The sequence below is a fragment of the Scleropages formosus genome, chromosome 2 (assembly GCF_900964775.1).
Source record: "Scleropages formosus chromosome 2, fSclFor1.1, whole genome shotgun sequence".
NCBI classification, from domain to species: Eukaryota; Metazoa; Chordata; class Actinopteri; order Osteoglossiformes; family Osteoglossidae; genus Scleropages; species Scleropages formosus.
The window spans coordinates 20,976,822-20,998,957 of NC_041807.1; the positions used below are offsets into that span (position 1 = coordinate 20,976,822).

A 22,136-nucleotide genomic window follows, 5' to 3' on the forward strand; every position below is an offset into this window, starting at 1 on the left:
GGTTTCTTTCAAAAACGCGTCTCTGCATTTACGAAGATAAATACGCGTCCGACACGTCGGCCGTAGGACAAAAACACGGTGCCGAAACCTGGGCGATCTCATCACGCGCTTTGTTCTCTCTGTTCTGTACCCGCAGTCTGAATTTTAACCATTTCCTAAGTGCGACAGACACTCGAACCATGGCTCCGGGTTCAGAACGGTCTCTGCTGCCCTGTGCGCTCAGCTCAAGATGCCTTAATTAACATTTGTAAAGTGCAGTCTTTACATCTCTAACTACTGAGGCTGGACTTTAATATCCAGAGAGCAGAAGGTCAATCCTGCCTTAAATATTACCGTAATTCGATCTGAACAAGCATAAGCACACGGCTAATTTAATTTTACTGTATTTACTGAGGGATGGGTTAAGCTTTAACGTAAAAACAAAGATTCATTAACTTATTAAGGTAGCAGGAGACCTCCGGTTTCCGTGGAGGATGTAAAGTCCAGCGTCTGTGAGTCCCGTGGTAAATGGTGTATTAGTTGCAGCAGTTCCTGCAGTGGTGTTACCCTGCAGTGTCTCTGTCAGCACGCTGTCCTTGAGTATTCACACCCCCTGCCACCCAAGCCAAGGGCATCACTCCCTGTCTGGAATAGCAGTAGCATCTGAACGAACACACACACACACACACACACACACACACAGCTCCTCACCACATCAGATTTGGCTGTGAACTTGTGTGTCTGCAGGCTTTCCAAGGCCATCCACTTGACCGGGAGCTTGACGCTGCTCTTGTTGTGCACGCTGTAGTACTCCTTCTCGTAGACATCCCGCGCCAGGCCAAAGTCAGCCACCTTCACCGTGTAGCTCTCGTCCAGCCTGAGAGGGACAAAAGCGATGCAGTGATGGCGATGAAGGACATGACGCTTAAATAAACGAGCTTAATCTCACTTTCTATTGCAATGTGGAACTTTTTTATTGTCCTTCATGTCCATCCTTTCCAGCTACAGAAAAAAGTCACAGTTATGCTTTGCTGATCAGCTATAGTGCAATGAAGACAGACGAGGGCTGAGCACCAGGCGCTCCTCTCAAGCTTCGCTTACATGCAGTTCCTGGCCGCCAGATCCCTGTGCACAAACTTCTTGCTGGCCAAGTACTCCATGCCTTTGGCCACCTGGAGTCCAAAGCCCATGAGGTCCTTGACGGTGGGGTTCTGTGTGAGGACATGCCGAAAGCAAGTGGCACGAGTGAGATGCACAGCAGAGCTCTGGACATTCGCACCATGGGAAGCTCCACACGGAGGGACGCGGGAGACAGGGGAACACGCACATGCATCTCGTCCCGAATGAAGTTGCGCAGGTCCCCGTGCTTCATGTAGGGCAAGACCACCAGGGGGGATCCCTCGGAGGGCAGGCAGATGCCCAGGAGTGACAGCACATTGGGATGGCTGAAGTCTTTCATGATGATGCCTTCCCTCAGGAACTGGGACACCTCCTCGATGTCAGTGATACCTGGTTTGAGGCCAGGAAACAAGGCTGTACAATTGTACAACTATACAACTGACATGGAAAAACACTTTGAGGAACAGAGCGGGATTGCAGTTGGTCATCACACAGTTGTGTAGAACTAGGAGAATAAATACCATTAACCTTTAATAAAACAGGAAATGCATAGCCGGTCAAAGCAGTTTCACTGGTCAGCAGTTTCCACGATGTGCCCTCATTACTTTGTGGTATATATGTGAAATTTTCAATAACAAGGTACCATTATTATTATTATTCAATATTTTTATGTAGATGAATTTTTTTAAGTCATGTTGCAAAAATCGAAATCGATGGAAAAGGTACGCTTGCGGTAAATCGTCTTGTTTAATCAATGAAGACATTATAAAATACTTTTTTCTTTGTGAAAATCTTTCTGCTGAAATTGACAGAATACAGTTTCGGAAAATCCTACTGCGGCGGCCACAGCTTGCTTATCGATGGCACCAATTTTTTATTGGCTTCTATTGGGTAAGAACAGCAGGCGAAATGTCGAGACCATTCCCTGCCCACGTTCTCGTCTTCAAGTCGGTCTGACGGAGCTGTGCGAAGGGCGACCCACCACCCTGTCCCGTGACTCACGGTTGAGGGACTTGACGGCGCAGTGAAGTTTCACACCATCCTTGTCCAGCAGGGTCCCATGGAAGACACATCCGAAGTGTCCTGGGCCACAGGGATGGGAACATATGAGCAGTGAGGGAGGGAGTCAGTCATAGCTCCCCCACCCCTGTGTCTACGTGTTCCATTAGGGTTAGGAACCAAGTACTCTTTACTCTCTGCTACATAAGATGAAACCTTCATAAACACTGTACACTTTTTTTTTCTTTTTTTTTTTACCTTCTTCATAAGTTTGGTCACAATATACAAAATGCAAAATGAACATAAAAAATTAGTAATAGTGCTTGTGAAATGGAGGGATTTCAGAGACTCTGATAATTGCTACTTTCACCCATAATCTCAGTGATCATGGACCGTTTGGACTGTCCAAACCATGTCCACTTGTCCACTGAGTGTCAATTCATTTATACTGTTCATTCATTTTGTTTGCCTTCACTACTCTGTTTTGGTTTTTTCAAATAATACATAAGCACTCAGTATCATATGTGTGTGTTCTGGTTGTGTTAAGTGCACAGTGTAACAGCTTTTAAATAATAACTGCACTGATAATGACAATTCAGAGAACAGAGATTTCTGCAGAGGCTCCCCTACTGCTGGATTAGCTAGCCGTGCCGTGGAGGCCTGGGGGCCACAGAGAGCCCACATTCAGGCTGGGGTTCAAGCTGCTTGCTGTTCTCTATCCCCAGTTTTTAGTTCAGTCACATCAATTTTTGACTGAAATGAAAAAGTGTTTTGAAAAAAAAAGCACAGCTAGCTAGTCCAGCATTAGGGGAGCCTTTGCAGAAATCTCCCAGTTCTCTGATGTGGGCAGCACAGTACTGCTGTCTCACAGCACCTGGGTGGTGGGTTTGATCCCTGCTCAGTCTGTGTGGAGTTTGCGTGTTCTCCCCGTGTCTGCGTGGGTTTCCTGCGGGTGCTCTGGTTTCCTCCCACAGTCAAAAGACATGCTGTTCAGGTTCACCCATAGTGTGTGAGTGACAGAGAGAGTGTGTTCCACTGATGTACGGATGAGCGACCCATTGTAAGTAGTTTATGTAGCAGTGTAAGTCATCATGGTGAATAAGGTGTGTGGGCTGATAACACTACATGGAGTTCATTGGAAGTTGCTTTGTAAAGAAGTGTCTGCTAAATAAATAAATGTAAAAGGCTACAGCTTTACATGTAATTTTGATCCAAGTTCATTTTTCTCTCTCTCGCTTTCTCCTAATGTAATGCACACATTGTATTTTCTATGAGATGTACGTCGCTTTGGAGAAAAGCATCTGCTATATGAATACATGTACATTTTTAGACTTCAAAGTAGATCCAGAGACAAAGTCAAACAAAGCAGATGATGAAACAAAATAATCTGTGTTCCTCCTTAAATATCGCAGGGACGTGGGAACAGGCGGCTCTGCAGGACCAGGTCGGCACGGATGCCGGCGCGCAGCTCACACTCTGGGCTCCCGTTTTATTACGCATGCTCTTAAACGGCACTGCACATGAGCACATAAAAATAATAAAGCGAGTCAGCTCTCAGGGGCCCTCCTATCACGTTGCTCCAGATGCCAGAGGAATCGGGTTTCCGTCCACGGCTCGACAACGGGAACGCAATTCAAGACGGGAGCAAATCACGATCCAACAGCTCGCTGACATCTGTCCTCGCGGAGCTCACATCTCAGCGGGGGCTGTTCTCCAGCGGCTTCCTGCACCCTCCACGACACTCTTTCCCTCTGCTTTGAGATCATGCCGTGCTGCGCTCCTGGACGAGCATTCTTACGAGAGGTCCAAATATAATTTATTCAAACGAGGGATCATTTCACCTTCCTGAGTTAACAATTTTACCACCTGTTAAGCCCATAAAGCTGCACATTTCCAATGGTTTCATTACAGCCGACACCTCATTCCTGACTGTTCAACATACAATATACCTCGATATGCGGCTCGTTCTGATTATTAGAATTTGACTTTATGAGGAGTTTCGTCTAATAGCTCTACTTTGATTTATGTGGCATTTCTTTGGATTTACGAAGACCGAATTTTGGTTTTGCCCACCCACCGATCACTGAACGGAAACCAGAGCAAACATGAGCTTTTCTTCTCAGTGATAGTTTGTGTCGTGTTGTGTTCACTTCTCACCCCCCATCAGCCCTTGTTTGCTACTTTCACCTGTAATAATCTCAGTCATCATGCACGATTTGGACTGTCCAACCATGTCCACTTGTCCACTGAGTGTCACTTCATTTATACTTTTAATTAATTCTTTTTGTTTTTACTGCTATTCTTTGAATTCAGTGTTGCACTGGTAATAAACACCGAGTACCATATGTGTGTGTGTTTTGAATGTAAGTGCACAGTGTGTAACTGCTCTGAAATAATAACAGCACTGATTTTGTGATTCTGAATTCCCCGTACGGACGGTTTTCCAGGAATGCATAACCTTCACAGGGCAAGGGGGAACCTACATGTCCAGCAAAAAGCTGACAAATGTGTCTGAACAATGAACCACAGTTACATTTCCGTGTGACCGGTGTAACACGCATGTCTTTGCCTATATGTTTATGTGCAAGCTTGCGTGCTGGAATTCGAGCACCCGGGTGCACTTACCTCTGCCAATGACTTCGTTGAGGTGCAGCAGCAGGTCCTCCCGAGGGATGACCACACGCTGGACCTCGGAGAGCAGCTCAGGCTGGAGGCCGGCCACATCCACATGCACGCCGTCTGGCAGCAGGGGCGCCGCAGCGTCCCTTTCGGGCCCCAGGAGCATGGCGGACAGCTCAGAGTGGCCGTGGTGGGGCAGCCGGCAGGACTCGGCCTGGGACACCGGAGGACTCTGGTCTGGAACGCAAACAGGCGGACTTTCGCATCCGGGTTCGTGCACAGCGGAGCAGGCGAACAAAGGAAGAATGTAGAAACTGCTAGAAACATGAGCTCTTGAGGCGGAATAAAAGCAGGAAAGAACAGACTGGTTCTCTTAAGGGCAGCAGAAGAAGAGCAGAGGCGTACCCTCCAGCAACGTGGTCCTGTAGTCCACGGACTCGTGGGAAACCATTTCGTTTGTGGGACTCACACTCCTGGCGTTCGCCAACATGTCCAGGTGTGGGATACGTGCCCGTCCATCACGCCAAACCATTCCCAAGGCTAAATCTATGATGAGACACACGGGATGCAGAGCTTTACCGCTTTGTCCATCGGAGCCACGCCGGATGAATAATAAACACAATTTTCTAAAATGCAGCCCCACAGAATCAAAAAAGGGGAGAAGAGGAACTGTTGCTGAGATCAAACACACCAAGCTTCAAAGTTCAGTAAATTCCACTTGTGTCCCAAACACGAAGAAGAGAACCATAGAGAAAGGGGAAGAGTCGATCACCTGCTTTACTTGAACCCAAAGTGAACCTGAGTGGGCAACACATCTGGAGCCACATGTTAATAATCACTACTTTCAATTTTTTGCTTATTTAACACATAATATGTGACCACTGTATGTACAGGGGCAAGTCAAAAAGCATCCAGAATAATGTTTAAAATAACAACATCTGTAGGGGGGCGCGGTGGTGCAGTGCGTTTGGCCAGGTCCTGCTCTCTGGTAGGTCTGGGGTTTGAGTCCCGCTTGGGGTGCCTTGCGATGGACTGGTGTCCCGTCCTGGGTGTGTTCCCTCCCCATCTAGCCTTGCGCCCTGTGTTGACAGGTTAGGCTCCGGTTCGCAGCGACCCCGCTCAGGACAAGCGGTTTCAGCCACTGTGTGTGTGTGTGTGTGTGTGTGTGTGTGTGTGTGTGTGTGAGATAACAATGTCCAGAAGGATGTTTCATTCACTTTTTGGTAAACATCATTGCAGATACTTATTGACTTTCCCTTGACTAAGGGTAACTTCACTGAAGCAATGCAGGGTAAGTACTGTGTACTCCAAAATGCTCAAGGAAACCAGAGCACTCCACATTACAAGTCCACACTACCCGTTGCTATGCTACCTGCTGCAGGTTCAATCACGAAGGGGAAGTATAGTGAGGAAGGTCTGAAATGCACGTGTTGAAGGACACTACGTACCATCGATGCGCTTCTTCTTCCTCATCCAGGCAAAGACAGCCAGCAGCAGGAGGAGGATGAGGCTCACAGAGAAGACCCCCCCCAGGAGGCCCCTGTAGTCCTGTCCCTGGGCCAATGCCACCCTCCCTAGGATGACCGAGGAGCTTGCCTGTTTCCACTGGGTCCGTGTGGGAGAACACACAGCAGATATTAATTCTGCAGTCATATCAGCAGTAGACACAGACAGAATGATCAAATTTACTGAACGATCAGCCACACAAATGCCAAAATTCATCACTGCTACGCTTTACTTCACCTTGCTCTGAAACGCAGTGGTAAAAGGCCACAACGGACTGAATTCCGGAATTCGAAATGAAGTCACTTCGGAATAGAATCGGGCACCATGTGCTTACCGTAGTGGTGCCGCCAGCCACCTCCCCTTAATACAGCCCAGATGCCACACATAGCAGGATGCACCTCAGTGGGATGAACCCTAACCCTACCCTTAACCTCAACCCTAACCGTAATACTAACCCCTACTTTAACCCTAACCTTAACACTGCTCGAGAGAAATTCCAATAGGAGAATCACTGTTCTGAAGGTTGCTGGCATTAAAATGGCAGTAAATCCAGGTAAAACAGTGCAGTGATGACGAAGCAAGAATTCTCCAGAGCTGTGGTTCACCTACACTGCCTTTGGACAGTGCGATTCGCTGCAGGCTCTTTCCAGTTGGTGTTAGTGTCTTGTTTCACTGGAAAGAGCGAAATGCACCGCGCTCCGCGGCTAATTCTCAGAGGGGGACCGACGCGGAACGCACCTCCACCTCCAGCTCCCGTGTGGCAGCCCTGAGCTCCGTGGGCACCGTGCACTCCAGCGTGTTGCCTACCAAGAGGACACTCTCGCAGCTGCGGTTGCTCACCCGCAGCACCTCGCCCTGGACGGCCTCAAGGTCCACACGCGGAACCTGCAGACACAAGGAGGGTCATTCTGTGTGTGTGTGTGTGTGTGTGTGTGTGTGGATGAGGTGGGGGATGGAGAGAGGGAGAAACAGACGGCACAGATCAGCCCCCATCCTGCTAACAAGCTAACCAGCACAACTCCCTTTCAGCACCATTCCTGTTCAGTGTCGAAAGCGTTCTCCCTGCTAGACATCCTGAGAGGATGAAGTCACACGGAATAAATGACGACAACCCGAGAAAGAAAAAATCATTAGAAAAGCCTTCCCCCGAGCTTCCTGGTTCTACTCTCTGAATGCGGCATAAGGCAATAAAAGGAACGGTCGCATTCCTTGCGTGACAGCTCGGCTTTTCCGATCAGACACGCCGTTCCCTCCTGCACCTGCTCCGTTACGGTCCTGAGCCGCCTGGAGCTGCTCCAGAGCGGACAGAACATGTTTTGTAGCATCAGAAAGCACAATTCATTCATTGCACCCTGCTGGGAATTACGTTCAGGTTAAGCAGACTTGTTTGCGAAGTGGTTAACATCACGCAAGGAACGGCACACCGATGCTGCCGATCAGCCGTGGGATCTACACAAGCAGAGGAAGAAGGTTTCCAGGAGGGCACCAGTCTCCGGGTGAGCATTTAATGCGGGAGCGCACAAAGTAAATGAGCCAGATTTCCCACATTTACCAGCAACTATATTACAGTGCAAATATACAGGGCACAGCCAAGCACAGTGAACGGCCAGTCCTCCCTCCTGCCAGGAACTCAACCGCAACGTGGGGCACAGGAGTCCTGGGAGAAGAAGCGTCGGGTCGGGGTCCTGCCAGTGAAACTGGGGCCTCTGCTGAACCAACGTCCCGCAGCTGGTGCCTGCAGGAAGATCCCAACCCTTCCTTCCCCATTTCGCTGCTCGACCGTCCCTCTTGACCACCCAAATTGTTTTTGTATACGATCGCTATTGCCAGGTTCAACGGTCTGAGCCTGAAAACAAAGCAGCGATACATCAAGATCATTCTGGGTCCTTCCGCACAATACAAAAGAGCTCAAGCACAGCTTCCTGCGTTGATTTGTTATTGTTTCCTTCCAGTTCCTGGGCTCAGAAATAAGCGAGTCGAGGCATGCGGCTTACCTTGATCTCCAGAATGTTCCTGTTGCCTTTCGAGGTGACCGTTGGCTTCTCGAACTCCTCAAACTTGGGGTCCTCCACATACATTAAGTTGAACTGCTTGGTGGAGAAGCCATCCAGGATGAAGGAGACCTTGGTTACCACAGGAGGCTGAAGGCTCAGATCCTTGAGTGATGGGGTTGTGCACAGGATGGCGTGTTTGTTCTCGCTGAGCGTGCAGGTCTGCACAAGTGAGAGCAACACGCACAAGAACGACACGTTAAACTAAGAAGCGACGGACAAAGAGTTACTGTACTCCGAAAGGGCGGCAGTTTCTCTACTTGAGAAAATCTAGCTGTACCAGCGACTGACAGTTTTGGATGAACGCTGAAATAATAACACCAGTCATGGTAATAAACCTAGAGTATACAATGAATTTACATAGCCTCCGAAGTCCAGTTTCTCGAGCAGCACGCCAGTTGCAGCCCATGGTACTTGTACGCTTTCTGACAAAAGCACTGGTGCCTATTTCAGGGAGTCTTGTTTAAAATAGCTGCCTTCCTCTTCTGCCCCGAGCAAAACACCACGAGCGAGATGCTAAAAGTCAGCAGTTTACGCTTTCCTCGTATTCCGCTGAAATATGCAGCGTCAGGACCGAACTGGTGGCCAGTGCAGTAAGAGACGTGTTGGTGGTGTGATACGAAAGCGCTACACATGTCAGCCATGAGCCTTTGCTTTACGCCACACAGGTGGCACCTCACACCTCAGTCCGTTCGATATCCTTTTACCAAAATATCCCGTACTGGAGCCTATGCTGCAGTTCCTACGACACATCGTGAACAGGGTCCAGCAACAGATGAGAAGTTTCACGTTGGCGCAGTGCAGGCCTGCAGGGACTACAAACATGTTTGGCTTATGCGTTTATGCTGCATATTTACAGGGCCACAAAGGCAGGAATTGGAGACCCTGATGGTACCGAAAGGAAGCGCCAAAGGGTCTGGGCCCCACAAAGCGTGCCTTCCGTGACAAGATGAGCCCTTTAAATTTGGCATAAAGGAGATCAGCAGCTCGATAAGATTAGCTTGTTCATCAGGAGGACTCCAAGCTAACTATTTTTTTCATTATTTAACTTTATTATTTACTGTTCTTTATTGTATTATTCATTTGTGCGCTTTGTATTCTTTTCCTTTATTACCGCATGCTGTAGAAAGTTCTAGAACAGAGTGACATCAGGACGCACTGACATCAGCAGAGCGGTGCACCCTTTGAGAAATGTTGTGATGGAGAAGAGCTGATGAAATTCTGCAATAAAACATTCTCAATGCTTTATTGCACCTCGTCACTGAAACGCCGAGGAACCTCAAACAGTCTGAAAAAGATCTGTTCCGACAGCGTTATTTGCCGACGTTTCAACACCATCATCATCAGCGCATTGACAGCAAGGCGAAAGTGATGATGTGCTGATGACATCACCTCGACTCGTGGCGAAAGGTCCGCAAATAAACAAGGTTGAGGTCGGCGTTTTGCCTAACGGTCAAGTTCTGGAAAACGATACGATACGTTTACAACTTCCGACAGGAAATAGTGAGGAGCCAACATTCCACTTCCAAGTGTAACATTTATTTACACGCAATAAAAGAGGCCCTCAAAATCCCCTGTAACCCTGTAATAAGCCTAATGAAGTGGCCCCCAATAATAGCGGAATACCACTGAAAGAAGCTCTGTTTTCGAGGCTCTCGGTCACCGTATGCGATATTCCGTGGCCGAGAGTGAAACTCGACACTAAAACCACAGATTTGTCACCTCCAGCAAACAGACCTCGGTGCCGATGGCCCGATTCGCACCCAGGGACAAGCGCTCTGCTCAAATTACACATCTCCAGTATCCCGAGGTTTGGGGGCGTCGGTGCCGGAGACAGCGATCTCCTTCTTCTTCGGCGCTTGTTAAATCCGAGCAAGAGTAAGACGCCGCGCTTCTCGTGCCCGGTGTAAAAGCTCAGTTTTTTCCGCTGCCGCTGAGCCCAAACAGCTGCCACACTTAAGTATTATCACATGTCGAAAAATTAGCAATGGTGACTTATGTCATACTTTCATGGCGGAAGCCAAAATTCCAAACATTTTCATATTGCAAAGACTGAACATTGAAGACAACCGAACCGTTTCATTGCAACAGTTTCCAAGCGTACTAATGTGGAATACACTGAATTTCCTGCTCGCTGCGACTCCCCTTTGAAGCGCTACATTATGGAATAGCGCGAGCGGATCACCGAGCTGCGTCTCCTCCGGTTCTCGATCAGATAAAGGCCATACCTGCAGGCCCGAGAACCTGTTAATGCCCCGGGGGCTGGAGGAGGGCGGCTTTGCTGGAACGGTAGCAACGGGGGAAATGAGAGAGCCCTGTTCACGAGTGATGCTTCTGATAAGACGCACAATTCAATATGTGTGAGTGTGCCGTGTGCTAGGCGATAACATCACCAAAACCGACGCCGAACAAGCCCAGGCTGTAGCACGGCGCAGAAACACTCTACAAGTCCGAGAGCCGTTCCGCTCACGCGCGAAGCGTCGAGGACCCCCGACTCCCCAGCGGCGGCCCGGTCCGAACCCAGGACGTACCTCAGGGATCGCTTTCTAGAAACAACCGCTACGAAACGCGAGATTTTTTTTGCCGCACAGCTTCACGCGGTCTTGTCGGAGCTCAGGCTTCAGAAAGTCGCGACAGTTCGGACGGACGACCGACGCCGAAAGTCGCCCAACGAGAGTTGTAAGAGCTCTCGCTCGAACAGTGGTGATGATACGGGATGTGTATGCAGCCCCGTCCGTGACAAATAACTGCGCGGAGCTGCTCTGCAGTTCACGAGGACGCTGCCGAGGAGACGGCGTCGATTTCATATTTCATATTTCCTTTCTCCTCGTGTGTGCGGCGGCTCCTGCTGTCAGCGCTCAGGGCTAATGGCAATAACACAAGCCGCACCGGATGCGGGAGGCGTCCGACCCACTCACCACTTGGAACACCTTCCCCTCTTGGGCCGGGGCGACCATCATCAGGGGCTGGAGCGCCGACTCTAAGTAGGCCCCGTATGCGGACAGCGTGCTTCCTCCGCTGTGGGGGCCGATGGAGAAACCTGCTGTTAGGGGCGCTTTCGCTGCGCGACGGTTTCCTGCCTTTGTGATGAGCTGAGCAGACCAACCCCAACTCCCTGGCACCACAGACGATCCCCCGCAATCCTGGTCTGTCCCGGCTGCCTTGCAGAGCGCACCCTTTCCCCATTCTGCTGTATCCTAACACTCTGTCCCTCCAACCGTTCTTCTCCCGAATGTACAGTGTCACAATGTAGCGCCGCCCACCTGATGAAGGAGCGCGAGGGCTGGATGTGATCAATGAAGGGGTCCTCCTTGTAAGTGTACAGGGTGGGTGCCTGGAGCTCTGCAGAGTCGATGATGAGCCTCACAGGGTGCTGAGCCAGGGACGCCTGTTGTGGGGTCCTGCACGTCAGCATGCTGGAGGAGATGCTGCCAAGAGGGACATATCCATATTCATACTCATATTAATACTCATATTCATTCAGCGCTGCTGTAACCTTTCTGACACACAGCAGTAAGAAGGGTCACAGTTAAAGACATTTGTCTGAACTGACAATGTCTTACGCTGCTTTTACTAAGAGCATCAGATAATCATCAAGAAGATGCTGAAGGATTATGAGAGGTTTTGCTGAAGATGATGGTGGCCATTTTATGCAAAGCAAGCTATCCAGCGATTTAGAGCTGGATGTAAGTTCTGTTCACTTAAATCCAATTCCTCTCAGCTGTGTGATGCAGAGCGATGAACAGTAGATGAAAGCAGGACAGCAACAGAGCACCGATAATACACACACATACATACATGTTGTCAGAACTGCTTGTCCCATACAGGGTCGCGGGGAGCCAGAGCCAAACCCGGCAACACAGGGCGTAAGGCTGGAAAGGGAGGGGACACACCCAGGACAGGATGCCAGTCCGTCACAAGGCACCCCAAGCGGGACTTGAACCCCAGACCCACTGGAGAGCGGAACGAGGTCCAACCCACTGCGCTACCGTGCCCCCCTGACTAGCGCTAATGTGTGGCTTTATTCATGGCTGGCAGTTGAGGAGAGAAAACAGAAAAACTCCCCACTGCAAAGAAGGGCAGAAAAATAAACCTCTCGGGGTCAAAGTACCAGTGGCTGCTGGTACTGGTGGTATGGGGGGCTGTGTAGCTGAGATGCCTGGAAGTGCTCTGTGAGGGCCCTCACCTCTGCAGCTGGCACAGTGCGTTGCCGATGGTGACCTGCCTCCTGCTGCCGCTGTCCAGAAAATCTCCCTGGACAGTCAGCATCGTTCCCCCGGATTTAGGCCCGAACGCAGGGAAGATCTCTCTGATGGCTGCGTTCTGGTAGCACATAGGAGGACAGGTGAAGCCAAGGGAAGCAATCCCATAGCAACCAAAACGTAACAGATATTCTCACGGAGACCTTACCACAAAGGAGAACCCTTCTTTGTGCGCCGCACTGTGTCCGCTGTACACCCTCACGACACTAATGCCGCCGTGCGCGTTCGAGGCGCTCGGAGCGCAAACCAACCTGGGGCACAGAGCGATTCGTAATGACGGTCAGATTACCACCAATGACCGCTGTGTTTCTGCTTGGACACTGAACAAAAATGCACTTATTGGCACAGAGGAGCTCACACACACAATAAATTCTTCGGCTGCAATGTTTAACTCCATTCTGAAAAGTGGGGTCGACAGATTCTTGGACACAAAGCGCAATACTGAAGTCTGAAAAAAGGTCTTCATCCAAGACTGATTCACAGCGATGTGACACACATTAGTGAACGGGACGGTTCGGCGTGGCCATTCTACAGTAATTACCCGCAGGAGAAGGGCGCATTGAAGGCACTCCCCGTGGAATGCGCACCGCTCTCAATGGGGCGTCTCAAAGGACCACGTTTGGAATAGTTGTGTTGAGTAGCGCGCGTGATTTTCAATTAGCCCCCGACCGCGTGCCGGAACTCACCGATGGCTGCTGCTTTCTTTCACGTCCAGAGTGCACGGCCGCCCGCCGACTTCAACGCTGACCAACCCTGCGTCAAACCGCTCGCTCCTGTTGAAGCCAAAGTCTCTGCCACAGATGGTGATCTTCGTGTGACCCCCCACAGGGCCGTGAGTCGGGGAAATCTTTGGAGCGGCATGGGAGAAAGACACAGATGTTGGCCCGACCGATGGAGAATTTTGTTTCTGAGCCGCTCGGAGGCTCCCATGTCCTCTAACGCTGGGGACAAAGTCCTCCGGAGGCGTCCGGCAGCAAGCGTCGTCTGGACGGACCGCTCTACCACTGGCAGGTGGAGCAGTAGAGGACGCAAGAGCACAATACAAGGCATGGAAGACAAAAAACAGCCAGACGCATCGCTGGTACCTTCAATGGTACCTAAGCTGCTCGACTGGAGGAGCGAGGATCCGGTTGCAAGAAACGCCAGTGCTAATGGCTAACGGCAGCGCTCTCTCATAATGGCTCTGTCTTGTATTTCATACACCGCCTCCATCACACCTCCCTGTAAGCTTCCTGAAAGTGAAAGCCATTGTGTGCTCCTTCCGACTCTTCCCTGGGGCTCAGGTATCCTCACATCCAACAACTAAAGCAGGTTTAGCAGCTACGAGTTTTGGCCCGGTTTCCCAAATGGAACTCTTTGAACCAAAACCAGGCCCTCTTTTCAGCCTCAAAACTCATTTTTCAAGTCTTTAATGCAATAATTTCACAATCAATCATCCACACCCAGATAATGCTTGTTCAGAAGGTTTCTGAGGGTATTTCTTACTACATATGAACACATGATTGTGTGAAAACTGTGACAATACTGGAGAGATTTGCTACATATACATGAGATATTGAAAACTTGGGGTCAAAAATGGGTTGCTATGGATACAGTACGCAGACTCAGGCATGTGTTACCGTGGATATGATAGGGGGGCAGGAGTCCTGGGTCCAGTACAAGCCGGCACACTCTCTGGACCTGGAGCAGCGGTTGTGGCACCAGCCGCAGCCCATGAACCCTGGAGCCAGGAGACAGGAACTGCAGGACCACAGCTGCTCGCACCCTGGGCCCGCAAGGGGGACCTTAGTGATCTGAGCCCAGAAGAGAAATGTGTCAGAGGTCCGAACACACCAGTTGCTGCTTTCAACAGGTCCGCATTAATATGAAAAGCAGGAAACCTGAAGGGAAGCGTTTTCTCGACAAAAACATATGAGTGAAGTACAGTCTTGCATTGTGCTCTTCTGGAGAAACAGGTAGAGTGCTGTGGTTACAGTGATTAAAAAAAAAAGCATGAATGGATTGCGTGTGGGTGTGGGGAGCGGGTCTCAACCCCCTGTCCCTCTTGCCCAGTCGAGGAAGTTGTCTCGTATTGTAATTTCAACCGAGGATCAATTTTCCACAAAAGTACAGCTGGATTCACAGGTGGATACCTTTCGACGTTGCACACGTACCGCACATGTACTCTCTACTGCACTCCAGCGCTATCGTACAGAGCACCATCGGAACCGAAAGACGGGCCGTTTACAACACAGCCGGGAACTTGGCCAATAAAAGTACAACACGGCCGGTGTTTGTGTACCAGAAACACGGGTAAAAAATGCGAGGAATGTGTTGGGGCATCGCCGTTCACCTTGTTTCCTGTCACCAACAATAGGGAGCTGTCTTGTGCCTGGTGGGGCAGCAGGGCCACCGACGGGGACACGGGCTGTGTGTCCAGCTGGAAGTCCACGTGGGCTGTCCTTTGTCGGGAGCGGGAAACCAGGACCTGCAGAAAACACACACGGTGGGATTGGTGACAGAGCTCCTGGACCTATGGGCTGTTTTGCTGGTGCGAAGTGGACATGGGGGGGGGGCAGCAAAACTGCCAACGCTTATCTAAAGCACCGCTGGACTGAAGTACACCGTCTGTGACGGGAATTACCTATGGGTAAAGTAATTCAAAAAAAGCATCTGTTGTGCAGAGGGGTGTGGTGGCTCAGTGGGTTGGACTGGGTCCTGCTCTCCGGTGGGTCTAGGGTTCAAACCCTGTTTGGGGTACCTTGCGACAGACTGGCGTCCCATCCTGGGTGTGTCCCCTCCCCCTCCAGCCTCACACCCTGAGTTGCCAGGTTAGGCTCTGGCTCCCCGCGACCCCGTATGGGACAAGCGGTTCAGACAGTGTGCGTGTGTGCGTGCATCTGTTGTGTTTAAGGTTGCGTTTCATTATGGACCGGCTTGGGGATTGACTTCCTTAGTTCAAATTCCAAGAACCTTATCATTCAGCCAAAGGTTCCTGAGCCCCGTTTGGTCTATTTGTACAGTGCAATACAGGGCAGCACTTACATTTACTCATTAATCGGATACTTTTCCTCAAAAGCAACGTAGTTATTTACCCATTTATACAGCTGGGTGACTTTATCCTGATAGTTTTGGGTAAGTGCCCTCCTCAAGGGTGCGTCATCTGGAGGTGAGGTTCGAATCTGCGACCTTTACATCCCAAGAGAACGCTACACATTTTGCTATCAAGTGCCCCACTTGCGAAACTGCTTTTGGGAGAAGGCAGAAAAGAGTACATGGGGCCACCCAGTGCCTTTCACATGTCAGGAAATTTTTCTTGTTGTTCCCTGCTGCGTAGCTACGGTCACGTGGAAGTGCTCCTTCTCTGAACCACACGGTGCAGTTCGCAACGGTCCGGGTTAACTGGAAGCTACACAAGGGCCTGGCATGTATACAGCTTCCCTGCAATAGGGGGTAAAGAGAAACCCCTATTGTGCACAGCAGAAAGAAAGGCGTTCCCATGAGTCACTGCCCGGCTCCTGCTCTGGGGAAGCACAACAGCGGCCAAGCAAAACGAGAGCTAACAGCCTACCGGTGTCAGTCAGTCTGACTTTCTGTGGGATGGCAGCTAATGGGGGCTTAACTGCATTCACCTTGACTGACCTCAGTGCGATTCTAACATTTCCGTGAAACGCCACAGGACTCGAGCACCAATCCCTCAACCCGCTGGCAACACAAAGATCCTCAAAGATCGCAACACTGAATTCGTATGGCAAGCAGTGCTACTATCTCACAGCGCATGGGTGGTACGTGAGGGTGTGGGTTCAAATCCTGCTAAGTCCGCGAGGAGCGGATCCCCTCTGGGTGCTCTGGTTTCCACCCTCAGATGTGTTTCAAGAGGACTGGTGACTCTAAATCGCCTTCACTCTGTGTGTGTAAGTGAAAGTGTGTCGCTCAGGTGTCCAGCAGAGTGACTCTGTACCTAGTGTGTCCTGTGTGTGTGTGTGTGAAGCACTGCGAGTCACCTTAGGTAAAATGAGTTTGCTGGAAGTTGCCCCAAAGAAAAGTGCCTGTTGAATGAGTAACTTGTGTAGTACTGTGTTCTGTACCCTGGGCAGGCAGAGGAACTGTGATACAACTTGATGTTCCAGCAAAACATTTCTCGTTTCCCATCGAAAGTCCAATTTTCCCTCCCTTCTTAAAGACGAAGGGTACCAGTTTGGAGACAATGGTCCTGAACAGAAAGCACATGAAAACCACAGGGGGCTTCAAAGTGCACACTAATTTACACCAGCTGAGGAAGAACAGTGTTCCGACATGGGGTAAAGGGGGGGGGGGGCAAGCTGTATAACTGTTAACAGGTTTGCATGTTAATGCCGTTATTGTGTGAACTCTACTGTAATAGTGGAGTGTAATAATGAGGGGAAGGTCGTACCACAGACGAACCATGGTTTCACTCCCCATGTGACGCTGAAACTGCATTTTGTCGGGGGAACGTTTCCTCGGGCTGAATGGGGGGCCGTGGGACGCTCACAATGGCTGTGGATGTGAAGCGCAGCTGAGCTCCGCCGTGGGCTGTTCTCACGCACGCCCTCCTGGGGGGGGGGGGTATCTCGGGCGGGCACTGCAGAGCATCGCGCAACAGCTGCTCCGACGGGCCGCTTCCCCGAGCCCCTCCGTAGCGGGGCAGCAGGGGGGCGGCGACAGCTGCGGGCGCTCAGAAGCATGGCGTGAGGACGGCTCAACGGAGATCCGCATTCGCCGTTAACCCTCCGTGGGGTTCGGGGTCTCTCTTCCGTGCAGCTGTCACTGTTCTCGTGCCCCCCCTCCCCGCCTCGTTCCCCTTCTCCATCCGCACGTGTAGAAAAAGCCACGAGTCAAACAGTTACCAGAGCTCACGGCAAAATGATCCCACTTTATACTTGTATGTGTGCGGCGAGAATGCCTGCCGTTCGCTGCCCACCTGCAACGCCACGTGAGAGCCGCTAGCGTCTAACAACGGGGGACGTAGCGGTTAGAGCTGGTGCCTTTGGAGCCGAAGGAACTGGGTTTGCACCCTACCTCCTGCTGTATCACCACTGATCACTAAGTACATGCTACTTACTGCGGATTGCTTCTGCAAAACGTAGTAAAGGCAGGAGCACGTGGTGAGGTTTTAAAACTCTCCTCTGGCCAGGAGAGCGTGTGGTGTAAACAGGAAGACCACACATTTCCCAAGTTGCCTGTGCACCTGTACACCCTTTCCCCCCCACAGTGCTAATGGTGAAGCTGCCAAGCACAACAACCACACCACGGATCTTGGCGCCGTAACAGAAGTGCACGCTCGCTCAAAACAGGCCTTGTGGATGTTATCCAGACGCCGGTCGTTGCCTGTAATTTGTCTGGTTGTACTGCGCTTGGGTCACAAGGACTTTGTAAAAGTGTATTTTCTGAAGGATGTGTGTGATCCGGTTTTTTCGCGTCTAGCCTTGGGCAGTGAGAGCGTGTAAACGTGCGCCCTGCGTAAGAGTCATACAGCAGGCGGCCCTACCTGGATGACCCTGCCCTCGGAGGTCCCCAGGGTGGCCACGGTCTGCTCTCCCACCGGAAAGACGGCGATCGAGGTGAGCAGCATCTTGGAGAACTGGCCGGCGAAGTAGTCGAGGCGCGTCATGGTGCTGGTCACCTCCAGCTGGTAGCCGGCGCCGTGCCTGCCGCAGCTGGACGAGTCGTCCGTCGAGCTCTGGGGGGGAGGAAGGACACCGTCGGGACACGGCATGTTTTCGCTGAGCACACAATGATTCTCTGTGGCTTTGCCCAGTACCATTTTGGAGCCAAGTCACCCCTGGACCCAGAGACGCCGTGAACACAACAGAGAGGCAGTGCGAAACACACCAAATGGGCATCCGGGCCTGAACACGGAAGCTTTGGCCCCAGAAGATGTCCAGACTCCAGTGTACCATTTCATCTGGCTCTGTCCCGACCACGAGATGTAGATGCGTTTGCTTGTACGGCACTTAACGGAGCACTCGCTCCTAGGGAGGGAGACGCGCTTGAGGACCGGCTGCGATCGCGCATTCGGGAACACGTGGGACACGTTAACCGGCCCGTGCTGCTCCCCTCATCGCTCCTTCCAGATTCCGCGGCACCAACGCAGCTCGGACCGAAGAAGGTCAGATCTTTGGCGGACGGCGTAGCGTTAAAAAGCCGAGACAGGAAACGGTCATCAATAATTAATGAAACAAGATCCGGGGCATCGAAACCATGACTAAACGCTCCGAGTTAAATACACAGGCGTTTAATGATTAAAAGGGGTCAGAGCAACACGGTAAGCAGTGTAGTGTTTCGCTGGGGGTTCCAAATAAGCCGACACGGCGCGGTTCTGGAACACGTTAACGCGAACATGGAAAGAGAGGCACTTCGGAGAGCAGACGCTACAGCGGGGCGTCCCACGGCCCTGGTCACCATCACACGCCACAAAACTACGAGTCGCTTGCAACGAAGCGGTCTTTCCGTTAAAGAGGTTACAAATCCACAGTGACATCTGAAGTCCACTAGAAAGGAGGCCTTTGGCGAAGCGCTGACTAATAATATGGCCGTAAATCCAGTGCACTCAGTTCGCACCCATCAGGGCAGCCTGAGGACCTGGAAGAGGAAAAGAGAGAAAGCGCAGGAACCACTGCCATCCAGCCCCCACGTGGGGTATCAAGGCTGCGGGGAAGAGGAACTGCTCCTCTCTAACCCCCAACGGTGGAAAAAAAACACATCGGGCTGCAAAGTCCAAATTCTAAAGAATGAAAGGCCTCAACTCCTTCACTGAGGTGGCTCAGGAATTGAGGAGTGAGAGATGACGTGCATCAAGGGATTTTACGCTAAACTCAAGACAGGTATTTACCAGGCAGGAGACGAACGGCGAACGCTAGTCGCAGAAGCTCCGCTGAGCTCGTCTCCAACCCACTTGCATCACGAGCTGTGAATGCGAAGGAATAAAAGCGGGAGTACAGCACATTGCCGCGGCAGATGCCGCCGAGAGAGGCACGCACTGTCCTTTCGCGCACTTGTGAACGTCTGTGAAAAAATACGGAAAACCGGAGGAATTCGAAGGAAGTAGAACGAGTGGCAGCATTCGCTGCTTTCCCTGGCTGCTCTCCCAGGCTTTCAAGGGGGTATGGCCCGGGATGGAGAGCAGGACCGCAGCGTACTCACAATGTTTTCACAGGCTCTGTTTGAACCTCCTTTCTATTATTCCTGGACTTTACGGTTCCTGAACTCTGACTGACGTGGCGGCGGGCAGCTTCGAGCCCTCGCCTGTTGCCAAGGCGACCCAGGCCGTCCCCGGCGTTCCTGAAAATTACTTTGGATTATCTGTGTTTGCCGAAGGCCTCGTGTGTCTCATGTGTCCTGCGGGAGGTTTCTGCGGAACATCTGTCTCGCTATGGAGCGAGTGGCGGGACTCTCAGACATAAACAAACTTCTGCTGTGGCAATCCTCACAAGCTATACAAAAATAACATTTATTAACGGCCAAACAATATTTCCAGCACTAAAAGCGCAAGGAGGTGGTCGGATCACCTCTTCCATTTCACGGTAACATGCATAAACACCCAAACTGAAATCCCGCCGACGCTGCTGGCCCTTCCCAGCAGGCACACGTAGCTCCTCGTGATCTTCCACACCACGCTTGAAGCACGAAGCCCTCTGATGGGCTCCGGCCCAGCCCCCTCGGCAGGTGGAAATAAGATAAGCGGACAATAATGTGGGAGAAGGACCTGCTAATTCCAGAGCAGGGACCCTGAGGGTCACGCTCTGGTACAGCAGGAGGCCACAAGAGCCACAACGGGAGAAACGGCAATAGTCGTGACAGCGATATTTACAGTCTTAGGAAGTGCACTCGGGACAATGGAAGGAGAGAGGAACGCTCGAAAGCACCTGCAATCGCTATGGAGGGGCCCCTCGCTCCCCATCATGCGAGCCCTGTGAGGGGCCCGGCCGCTCGCACCGCCTGTCATCGCAGGATCTGCCCCCCCGGGTTTCCGTCCGAGAAACAATACCAATACGGGTTCTTTTGTTACCCACGTTTATTGAGTCCTGGTGAATGAATGATGACCAACAGGATTTTGAAGAAAATGGCACTGGACTTCTTTACGGTTCCTTCTCAAGTCAAGGAACTTAATTCCTTCATATTTCATACGGTGGGCGAAGGGGGCAGCTTGAACACGGCTTGTGAACACGATCAAAGGCAACCGCTCATACTCCCCGAGACCCCCCTGGGACATGACACAAGAAAGCCTTTGTGTGTACAGGGTTACACGGACGCGTCACGCACATTCCTCCAAAATGAGAACAAGCGAGAGATCAAACATCAACCAAAACACACCGTCATCACCGGGAAGGTGGAACGAGCCGTCAGAACCATCAGTTTGTTTCGGAAAATGAGGAAACCCATTGCTGAACGCACATCTTAATTGTAACTGTGGATGACTTGGGTTTAGACTTGCCAACTACTATAGCCAAGTAATAATTTATGTTTTTTTGCCCCTCTATTTAAAGATAAGATCTTGCCCACAGACACAGAGACGTCAATGCTCTGAGTGGATTTATTTCCAAACTGATAGCACTTCTGTGTTAATATGATTTGGGGTACATGGACAAGATGTATGTAATTACTGTCATGGCAAACATGAAACAGGTCTTTCGCCAGACACTAATGTGTCTTCTTCATGCAGAGGGTAAAGGCAGAGATCAAGATGTCAAAGGTTGCTGAGGTTGGCCCTTGCTACGTCATGAGGAACTAGTTCCACATACAAACTACTGTCAGCTTTGCGAAACGAACATCAAGACTTCCTGGAAAAAAAATGTTTCTGAAGTTCCAGTGTGCTATATTTCCTCTCTGTCGTGGTCAAAAGGAAGGTCAGGGAGAAATTTTGCCCGTCAGAAGAAAAGCTTCCCAACACGACGTGAGGATGGGCTGGGATGAAACGGCCGTGGAGGAAGATGACCAACTCCATTCTGTGCGGAACCGGTAAGCTATTTTGATCACCTCCATCACTGTCTGGTTCACCCCTGCCTCAAACCCTTCCCAAAACCACACTGCAGGTAGTGGTTCACTCTGCTGAGAAGATCATCAGCTGCCAGCTACCATCAAAACAAGACCCGTTCACTACAAGGGTGAAGAGGAGAGCTGGAAAGATCACTGTGGATGCCACCCATCCCAGCGGTAACCGCTCCACAGAACTACCATCTCAGAGGCAGTACGAGTTCATCGGACTACCGCTCGGACCACGCATCATCTCCGCAGCTTCTATCCAGAAGCTATCGCAACCACTGCAGGTCAGATCTTCCCTTATGTATTTTGCGCTACATCACAATATCTGGTCTATACTGCATTTTCGCACAAGTACTTGCACTCCATGCTGTTGCTCTTTGCACACTGCTCATGTTAACGTCCCATCATTTATTACTCGCACATTGTGACTGTATTGCATATTGCCATCGTCCTGTGGTTTCTGGTTTGCTACCGAACCACAACAATTCCTGTACGTCCCACGTACTGAAAGCAAAGTGTTCTAAGTTCTGAAACCACAGTAGGAAATAGGGTCACAGCCCACGCACCATATTCAGCATTGGCTGTCAGGCTCTGAAGAGGTGCACAGGACTTGAGCTCA

At 50.9% G+C, this 22,136-nt stretch overlaps 1 protein-coding gene across 1 annotated transcript in view; it reads right to left on the minus strand.

Annotated features, from left to right (window-relative positions):
• The window catches only part of met (MET proto-oncogene, receptor tyrosine kinase), a 32,672-nt gene that overhangs the window by 1,604 nt on the left and 8,932 nt on the right, over positions 1 to 22,136 (minus strand). Inside the window, exons 4-20 of the mRNA XM_018747590.2 lie at positions 18,024 to 18,215; positions 14,868 to 15,002; positions 14,155 to 14,328; positions 13,222 to 13,382; positions 12,684 to 12,786; positions 12,460 to 12,596; positions 11,537 to 11,701; positions 11,192 to 11,291; positions 8,217 to 8,435; positions 6,961 to 7,107; positions 6,165 to 6,321; positions 5,122 to 5,262; positions 4,723 to 4,953; positions 2,101 to 2,181; positions 1,307 to 1,488; positions 1,081 to 1,190; positions 691 to 856 (exon numbers count right to left, since the gene is read on the minus strand). Of these exons, the coding sequence (XP_018603106.1) occupies positions 691 to 856; positions 1,081 to 1,190; positions 1,307 to 1,488; positions 2,101 to 2,181; positions 4,723 to 4,953; positions 5,122 to 5,262; positions 6,165 to 6,321; positions 6,961 to 7,107; positions 8,217 to 8,435; positions 11,192 to 11,291; positions 11,537 to 11,701; positions 12,460 to 12,596; positions 12,684 to 12,786; positions 13,222 to 13,382; positions 14,155 to 14,328; positions 14,868 to 15,002; positions 18,024 to 18,215 (2,601 nt within the window). The remainder of the gene's footprint in view (positions 1 to 690; positions 857 to 1,080; positions 1,191 to 1,306; positions 1,489 to 2,100; positions 2,182 to 4,722; positions 4,954 to 5,121; positions 5,263 to 6,164; positions 6,322 to 6,960; positions 7,108 to 8,216; positions 8,436 to 11,191; positions 11,292 to 11,536; positions 11,702 to 12,459; positions 12,597 to 12,683; positions 12,787 to 13,221; positions 13,383 to 14,154; positions 14,329 to 14,867; positions 15,003 to 18,023; positions 18,216 to 22,136) is intronic.